Below are 9,490 nucleotides of genomic sequence, written 5' to 3'. Positions count from 1 at the left end.
GTACTATTTTCGATATAGATTTAGGATAATACTGCTGTATGCACCGTAAAAAAAGACCATGGTGTATCTTAGGCAGTTTCTGCCTACTCGTATGGGGGATAAGGCGTGTATATTTTATTGTGAAATTTCTGCGTGGAACGAACCTTTTACGTCAATCCGAACTGACACTTTGATTGTCAATCAAACTGTCAAGTCCGCAGTGGATTGCGCATGCTGTTTATACTTTTATAACCTATTTCAAATTAATAATTTTGATTGTTTTTAAGTGATTTAAGTTTTATGTATTAAAAATGGTTAAGAAGGTAAGACTCCATTATGTTCTAGGTTTGAAAACTATTCGAAATATGATAAATACTCTAGTTATAAATTATTTCATGCATATTGATGAGTTCGAGTTCATTTCCTATTTTTATTCATGAATTCAACCAATAAACTGTAATTTAAAATTTTAGAACCCAAAATCATCTATTTCTGAAGACGACACAGAGGCTTCAATCGTCAATGAGAATGGAAAGCGGTCCGCAGAAGACCAAAACAAAGATGGGGCAAAGCGAGTAAGAACCAAAAGCTTATACCGTCAGCCAACAGTGAACGAGTTAAACAGACTACAGGAGACAGAAAACTTGTTCAACTCTAATCTTTTTCGCTTACAAATCGATGAAATCATCCAAGAAGTCAAAATAAAGGAGAAAACTGAAAAGAGGTTCCAACAGTTCTTCACAGAATTAAAAAATCATTTGCTGTCTATACCTCAAGATGGTACGGATTACGATTTGTCTGAAGAGACCCTTGCTAAGAAACTGAAAGTAAAATTACCAATAAGTGAGAAGTTGAGTAAAACAAAATGTGTTTTCAAGTTCCACAAGTTCTCTAATGTGGAAATTGTTGGTTCATATGCTTTGGGGTGCTCTATTAATTCCAAACTGGTAGTAGACTTACAAATAGCAGTTCCCAGTGAAACATACACTAAGAATGACTCTGTAAACTACAGATATCATAAGAAGAGGGCAGCATACTTAGCTTATATAGCATCCCATTTATCTAAATTCCAATCCATTGAAGAATTACAATACTCATACATTAACGATTCTGAAACTAAGCCAGTGTTAGATTTCAAGCCTACTGGGAAACTTGGCAACCACTTAAAAGTCCGTATCAACTTAGTATGTGAAAGTGAAGCATATAAGTTGCATCGATTCAGTCCGGAGCGTAACAACTTGAGAGAGGCATGGTTGTTCAACCAAAACTCAGAAAATGCAACCGAAGTTGGTCCACCGACACCGTATTATAACAGCAGTGTATTATCTGACTTGACGGCTACAGAAAATCAAGAATTCTTGAATGAAACTCTGCAAAGGAGTGAGAATTTAAAGCAAGCAGTTACGTTGCTAAAGATTTGGTTGCGACAAAGAAATCTGAACGTGTCTGGTCATATTGTTGCTCTGCTTGTTGCGTATTATGTACAGACTAAGAGAATAAACAATATTATGAGCAGTTATCAAATTGTTAGGAATGTATGGATTGCACTCAGTATGTATTTTTTTAACTTCTAAGCTCTGGTCATGTTTATTTTTTAACATTAGAACGTTTTTTTAATAACAATAACAATACATATTTACAAATAAATAAAAAAGAGAAATTACAACTATGTATTAAAACACTCATCCACATCACAGTCAGAGGGGATCTTATCCCATAAGGATAGCCTTAATTTTAACTATTTTTGAATTCATAAAATAATGTGAACTCACACTAATCAAATCAATATTAAAATTAAACCATTTACAGAAGCATCAGAACTAGACACAAAAGGCATTTCCCTCCACAAGGGCGAAGGGCCACCATCCCTCGAGGAGTTCCACAAACACTTTCCCGTAGTATTCACCGATAAGACAGGGTACTACAACATTTGTTGGCAAATGTGCCGCGGTACTTACAATGCGTTGAAGAGAGAGTGTGCGCTTGCTGTTGAAATGTTGGACAATGGGAAAATTAACAGCTTTATTCCGCTGTTTATGACGCCTGTTAAGCCTTTGTTGAAGTTTGATCATATGTTGAGGTAAAGAATATATTGCTTTTAATTAGTGCAATGCTGGTGCTTTATTTTAACATTACTTAAAGTGATCTCAAACTACAACACTCAAATTAGAAACTACTGCATTTATATATTATTCTTAAGTTTAATTAAATTCTATATTTTATGTACTGTCCAATATAGTTTTTGTTCTGCACTTACAATTATTTGCTGATATAACTCATTGAACCAAACGTAACCATCACCAAACTACCATAACATTAATCTTCTGTTGAAAAAATTAATTGTAATAAATAAAAAAGAATTTCTATTCCAGATTCAAAAACCTCAAAAAGTTAAAAGAGGCACTCCTATCGAAAACATCCAAGGAGGTTAAACTCAACTATGGCGTAGAACAGTTGTACCTCATTACTGACGTGCTATACAACCTTCTTGCTAAAGGTCTTGGTAATAGAGTGGATTTGATACAGCAGTTAGTTGAGGCTGATTTCTCGTGGCCTGTTAACAGTAGCTTGGATAAGGCGAGGAGTGGGTAAGAGGAAAATTTGAAGTTTAAATGTTATTAATTTGTATTGATGCACTTTTGGTTGAAATTGTAATATTGGCCAATATTAATATTATATTCTCTTTCATATAGGAATCATAAACATATCTGTGTATCTGCTCTTAAGAAGTGACGTATGTTTTCTAAAGTGTTGTAGAACAATTTTTTGTTATATTCCAGGTTTGAAGAAAACCTATCTTTTGGGTTTGTATTGAACCCAGAAAATTCAATAAATGTGGTAGAAAAAGGACCGCCTGCTAACTTGCCTGAAGCTGAAGAGTTTAGGTAAGTAACTTTCCGACTTTCTATAAAGAAAGAGGTTCTCAATTCGATTGCGTGTATGTGTCGCAGTCGTCTGATTGTATCTGCTATTTGATTGAATGATTAGGCCATAATGAACTTCTTCCCACAGCCGCCTAGCCGCCCGGACAAAATAAACCTGCTACTCGGGAATAACAGTTTCAGACTAACTTCCTTTTTATTGTATTAGTATAGATTAATTTGATTGTTATACAGAGCATTCTGGGGCGATAAGTCAGAGCTGCGTCGGTTCCAAGACGGCTCCATCACGGAGACATGCGTGTGGGAGGGGGAGACCATGACCGAGAGACGTACTGTCACCAAACAGATCATTGACTACCTGCTCAAACTTAAGTTTGGTAAGTTGAAACAGATTTAGTACAGTTATGTTGATTTATAAGCTTTGGCTGGCGATTTTACCCGCGCTCCATTTTCACTACTTGAATGTTCAAATTCTTACCTGGCTTATTTGAACATTTTTTGAAAAAAAAAATATGTACCTAATTTTATCAAGGCACAGGGGGAAGTAGTTCCCATGGGACGCAATCGAAATCGACGGATAAACAACCTTTTCTATTGTAAATAAATATGTCCACAGACCCACATACACAAAGACACACATTTTGACGTAAGGATACACCACAAAATAGGAAGACATAGAACAATACACCTTCACCGATGTCGATGTTTTTGTGTCAGCGCATAGAAGCTTTTAAATAACCTCTACGTCCAATTGTCCTTTCTAGCTCTTCTAGCCATATCAGCTCTCACACAATCCATCTATCGTTTCTTTTGTCGTCTTCTACTGTCTCATTCTTTTATCACAATGACTTTTCTTCCAGCCATTCCCCCCTCGGCCACCTACCACGTATCGGCCCAGTTGTCAAGCGTACTGGCCCGCAAGCAATGGGCGAGTTCACACGTGCTGTACTCCGACGACAGCTCGCTGTCAGTGCTGCAGGCGTTTGACGCTCTGCGCAGAGACCTGAGGCAGCTCACCCAGCTGCCGCTTGATATTAGTGCTGTTTATGGTGAGTAGAAGAATATTTATAATGAGCCTTGAAAGAATATTTCAAACCAAACCATTAAACCATACTAAGCAAACAAAAAAAAATACGCAAGTCTACAGCTTCAGATAAGTTTTCTTTTAATATAGATTTTCAGAAAAAAAGTCGTGGTGGCCTAGTGGGCAAAGAACCAACCTCTCGTGTATGAGGACGCAGGTTCGATTCCAGGTCAGGCAAGTACGGTAGACTGCACATCAGTGGTAACTGTCATGCACCTTAACTCAATAGTAATAAGTACGATTTTCCTATAAAACTGTTACCACTGACCTGAAGTTGACTGTACCAATGCAACTTTTCACAGTTTGTATGTACTTTCTAAGTATATCTTAGACGCCAATGGCTGATAAAAAGGTGAAGGAAAACATCTTGAGGAAACCTGGACTGTAAAGTCTGAAATCGCCAACCCGCATTGAGCAAGCGTGGTGATTAATGCTCAATCCTTCTCCGTGTGAGAGGAGGCCTGTGCCCAGCAGTGGGACGATAAAAAGGCTGTAACAGGACATAGATTTTCAGCAGCGAGGATTTTGAGTTTCTGATAGTAAAAGTAAAAAAAAAATATTTTCTGCCATAAAAGCGTAATAGAGATTATTTGTTCACCTAGCCTTAGTTAGTACATGACTGCACTATCCAGTGCGGTCAATACGGTATCTCATGGATCTCAGATACCAGGGCCGGATTTGAAAAAAAAACTATCTGCTGGATCTGGGCCGCTAAGTCTCGTTTGCTATTGAGACCTACGTAACGGACAATATCACCCATCAACCAACCCGAATAAAGCCAAAACTTCATCATTATTATTATTACACAGGAGTATCATCAGTGTTCAGCTACTGCAACCCCCTCCCCGCGCTGCCGCACCCCGGCCCGCGCCGGCCCTGGCAGCGCGGCAGCGCGTGTCTCGTGAAGCATAGCGACGTCGCCTCCATGCCCGAGTACATCCCTGTGTGTAGAGCTGTTATTGAGCTGGGTACGTTATATTAGTTTTAATAACTTTTTTCAATTTCAATACCGTATCTGTTGATTTGTTTACTAGAAATATGAATTTGATATTATTTGTATGGCCACCGTCATCATTATTGAAATCCGCAGCATACCGTCAAATTGCCACCAATTGTTCAAATCGGGAATTGAACTGCTGATTTATGGTTTGGTTCCGTGGTGTACCCACTCTAAAATATCGGAGCTATCCATATGAAGGATGAATTGTAAAATTACAAGTTAATCTTGTAAGGTTATTATTGTAGTAATTTGCAACAGGCTTTGCTTGGAAATACATACAATGTTTTTATACATACAATTTTTATTATTTCTCACATGAAACACTAGAAACATGTGTTGTCATTTTTTTTTCTCAAAAGTAAACAACATTACAATATTTCCCACCAGGTCACAGCGGCAAATGGCCAGGCGAAATCCACGCCTTCCGTTGCCTCAAAGCTGCCTTCCACCTTCAGATCGCCGAGAGACTAGCTACCCAATACTCTCTCCCTACCCAAGCTTACCCAACCCATATCGACGTACTCAAAGACGGCCTGGTCTTCCGACTAGAGATTGGACATCCGAAAGAGATAACTCTTCTTAAGAGGGAGTTGGAGAATGGAGTTGTGAAGTTCAGGGAGAGTGAAGAGAGCGTTAAGTTGCAGTGTGATACTGTGCTTATGCCGCGGTTGAGAGGGGCCTTGCATGGGTGAGTATAATTAAATTATTTTTGTTAATATTGTGTGTATATGATAGGAACATGTGTAGGTTAAATGGCTGACCCTATTCATTGACATAATTTTTTCAATAGATAAAGAACCCTAAGTTTAGACTTTGTCCGTCACTTTGATTAGCAATAGGAATTGAATAACATCGCTTAATGTGGAGGACTGTCATAAATAGCAAATTAAAAGGGTTAAAAAAATTATACGGAAAAATGCCGCAAGCTACTATCTAGTAACTACTAGCTAGTGGTTTCTACTTTTATTATTTGTAATACCAATCAAAAAGAATTGCCAATAAGATTTGATCATAGTATTTTTAAGTTAAGTTACCGATATTACAGTCGATATAATCTGTTAAGATACCTAATAAATAAATAATTTAAAAATATAAAATAATTAAAATTCCCCCAGGCTACACCAAAAACACCCCTCCTTCGGTCCAACAGCCTGCCTGTTCAAGCGCTGGCTATCCGCCCACCTCCTTCACCCCCACTTCCCTCCCACGGTTGCCGAGCTGATGGTTGCCGCAGTATACCTCCACCCGCAGCCCACGCAACCACCAGCGGAGCCCACTGTTGGACTGGTGAGGGTGTTGAATCTGCTGGTGAACTTTGATTGGGCTAGGGATATGATCGTGCTGGATTTCAATGAGGATATGTCTCGTGAGTTTTGTTGTTTTTCTTGTTTATATAGTTTGTAATTATGTGTCTGGTAGGTTATAGTATGTAGTCTCTATATATAGGAAGAACTAGTATTTTAAATGATATTTAAGTGTTTGAGGCCTATTTCTTGATGAAAGTTTAGTTAATGTTTGCTTTGAATTTGAAACGTCCAGACAAAGGGATAAAAACGTATATGTTGCAGCCAACTATTTAAAATAGCCTCTCAATCAAAAAGCTAGCTCTGTAACTGAACAAAGCCATTTAATTAGCTATTTGATTCACAGCTGTTTTAACCAGTTGTCTGCTACATAGTATAACTGCCTCGTTGGTCTAGCTGTCGCAAGTGCGGCTGCTGAGCACGAGGTCTCAGGTTCGATTCCCGAGTCGGGCCGAAATTGCTTTGTGGGTTTTAGAAGACTTTCACAAAGCAGCCCGGAGCCTGGAAGGTGGTGATTGATACACCCGTGCATCGGAGAGCACGTAAATGTCGGTCCTGCGCCTGATCTCTTTCCGGTCGTGTCGGATTGCCGTCCCATCGGGCTATGAGAGTGAAGGAATAGTGAGTGCACTTGTGTCTGCGCAAATGCTCGTGCACTATAATATGTCCTGCGCTGCTGGCTAATCTCCTTACATGAGAACAGCCGCCGTAGCCGATAATCGGCTAGGAGGACATCATCATCATCATGACCACGGTTATGATTGCATTCACATTGAAGTTTTTCACTGTATATCATGGTACCTTAAAGTAGTTTTCCATTATATCAAAATCACAAAATATACGTAACTAAATCAATTTTAAAGCAACATTTCCTTTCATTTCAGGCGAAGAAATTTCCCAAATAGAACAGAAATTCGCTGCCAACCCCGACAGTGCACCTTGCGTCCGCATAGTGACGGCATACGATGGCACCTTGCCCTCTGTGTGGAGCAATAGTGCACCTTCTAAGCAGGTGCTAGCCCGGGCCAGGCTGCTGGCTAACAGTGCACTACAGTATATGGACCAAGCCATGCTACAAGAATATAAGGATAATATATTGGTGAGTTAATTTGATTCTTATGGTCATTATCATAAGGTTCATAATTGGTTTGCAACCTGACACGGTACTACGTGTAGTCGATATGAAGACGCTAAATCGAGGTTAACAAGGTAAGGAGAACAGATAGTTGTGTCTTGTCACTGGTGCAGTTCTTGCCAAACTTATGATAAACATAGTGCAAGCTCGAAAGCTATTGCGAGCCGCCATCAAGTTTGGTGATACCTAAATAGCTTCAATCAGTTAGACCAGACACCGACCTTAACATTGTTGGGGAAAAGCTCCACATGTTCACTACTGTGAAGTGCCTGTGTGTCTTCAAGGAGAAAAACTTGAATCCATAATTCACAACCAGATTACGACCTTATGCTCTTTACACTCATCATCATCATCTCCCGAGCCTTTTCCCAACTATGTTGGGGTCGGCTTCCAGTCTAACCGGATTCAGCTGAGTACTAGCGCTTTACAAGGAGCGACTGCCTATCTGACCTCCTCAACCCAGTTACCCGGGCAACCCGATACCTCTTGGTTAGATTGGTGTCAGACTTACTGACTTCTGACTACCCGTAACGACTGCCAAGGATGTTCACTGACAGCCGGGACCTGCAGTTTAACGTGCCATCCGAAACACAGTCATGGGTGTCTAAGAAATACTTAGAAAGTACATACAAACTTAGAAATGTTGCATTGGTACTTGCCTGACCTGGAATCGAACCCGCGCCCTCATACTTGAGAGGTTGGTTCTTTGCCCACTAGGCCACCACGACTTTTGCTCTTCACACTAAGATCCCCTATTACCACTCTAACAACTAACTGGCTTCTTCTCTTCCAGGGCATGTTCATCCCATCCCTGTCCGGCTACAACGTACTCATCCACCTCCATCCCGCCCTCGTGGCGTACAGCGGCGAGCGCGTGGACAGCAGCCCGGCGCTGCGGCGGCTCGCCGGCGCCGGGCACGTCATACCCGTCACGCACTTCCAGCCTGTCGCTATGTACTTGCAGGAGTTGACGGTAAGATCCCATTGAAACTAGGCTGGAAGTTCTGCACTTTCTGACCCTCCTATAAATGGTTAGGATATCTCCCCAAAAGACCCGTTCTTCACCTTAAAAAGAAGGTAAGTTTTACCCCCCTTTTTAGGGGATGAGTTCCTTCAACCATGGTGAATTACGAAGGTTTCAGAAGAAAATGGCTAGGTTTAACTTGGTAACACTTAGACAGGACAACGGGAGAATGCATTTGATGACATCCAATTTGAAAACATCACATAATAAAGCTTTATATATATATTATCATCTCCTCCATTAATCCTTGCTTACCAAAGATTTTAGTTGTACTTTATACTAATAATTTTATCATCGTTTCAGAGTGCATACGGTGATTTTGCGTTGTTCTTCCACGACACATACGGCGGTGAAGTTATTGCCGTCTTGTGGAAACCTGACATCAATGATGATAGGGAATTCCAGGTATGTTACGTTCAAAATTATTTCGTTTTAGAAAAAACTACAACGAACGGATTTTGATCAAGTTTCTATTATTATAAATGCGTCAATTAAATATATAACCTATTCGATGCGATGATAAGTTAAAATTTATTATTTCGCCAAAAATATTTTGGTAGTCATTGGAAAAAGCCTCACTTTCTGTAATTCCTCAAAAGACAAGTTATACCCTTTCATATATGAATCAATGTTTTACTAACTGATATGGTGAGTGATTGATACTTTTTCTTGTATTCATTTCCTAATTTTAAATTGTTAAAGTTGGCACATGGCCGAGTAGATGGCGGTAGAGCGACTGCCTATCTGGCCTTCTCAACCCAATTACCTGGGCAACATGATAGAGAAATTATAACCTTCTTTCTATACTTCAAGGTTCTTTTTGTCCTTTTTCAGTTGACAAACGCGAATGCCCTCAAACCAGTGACAGTGAACGGAGAGACAAAATACAGAGTGAACATTGAAGCGTTAATAGAAGACTTCAGAATATTGGGAGAAGGCCTCGTTAAAGATATTACTGTAAATTGAAGGTTATTGACATAGTAATAAAGTTTATTTTAAGAATTAATCTATGTTTTATTTGAAGTGGTCATATTTTTTTAAGTTTGAAAAAAAAAAGAATTAATTTTTTGTACTCAGAAAAC

General features: G+C 39.5%; 1 protein-coding gene across 1 annotated transcript; it reads left to right on the top strand.

The window, feature by feature from the left end:
- The first annotated feature begins 202 nt into the window (after window positions 1-202).
- On the top strand, window positions 203-9,414 carry LOC124636895 (nucleolar protein 6). Its single transcript, XM_047173161.1, has 14 exons — window positions 203-302; window positions 453-1,530; window positions 1,789-2,059; window positions 2,352-2,567; window positions 2,760-2,864; window positions 3,096-3,238; window positions 3,722-3,910; window positions 4,755-4,913; window positions 5,333-5,633; window positions 6,061-6,311; window positions 7,134-7,348; window positions 8,178-8,357; window positions 8,712-8,813; window positions 9,243-9,414. The coding sequence occupies exons 1-14, from the start codon at window positions 291-293 to the stop codon at window positions 9,372-9,374; spliced, it is 3,354 nt and encodes a 1,117-aa protein (XP_047029117.1). The 5' UTR covers window positions 203-290; the 3' UTR covers window positions 9,375-9,414.
- Window positions 9,415-9,490: the final 76 nt, after the last annotated feature.

Source organism: Helicoverpa zea, chromosome 15 (genome assembly GCF_022581195.2).
Source record: "Helicoverpa zea isolate HzStark_Cry1AcR chromosome 15, ilHelZeax1.1, whole genome shotgun sequence".
NCBI classification, from domain to species: domain Eukaryota; kingdom Metazoa; phylum Arthropoda; class Insecta; order Lepidoptera; family Noctuidae; genus Helicoverpa; species Helicoverpa zea.
The sequence above is the reverse complement of the archived record's forward strand: the minus strand, read 5'-3'. Positions and strand labels throughout refer to the sequence as shown.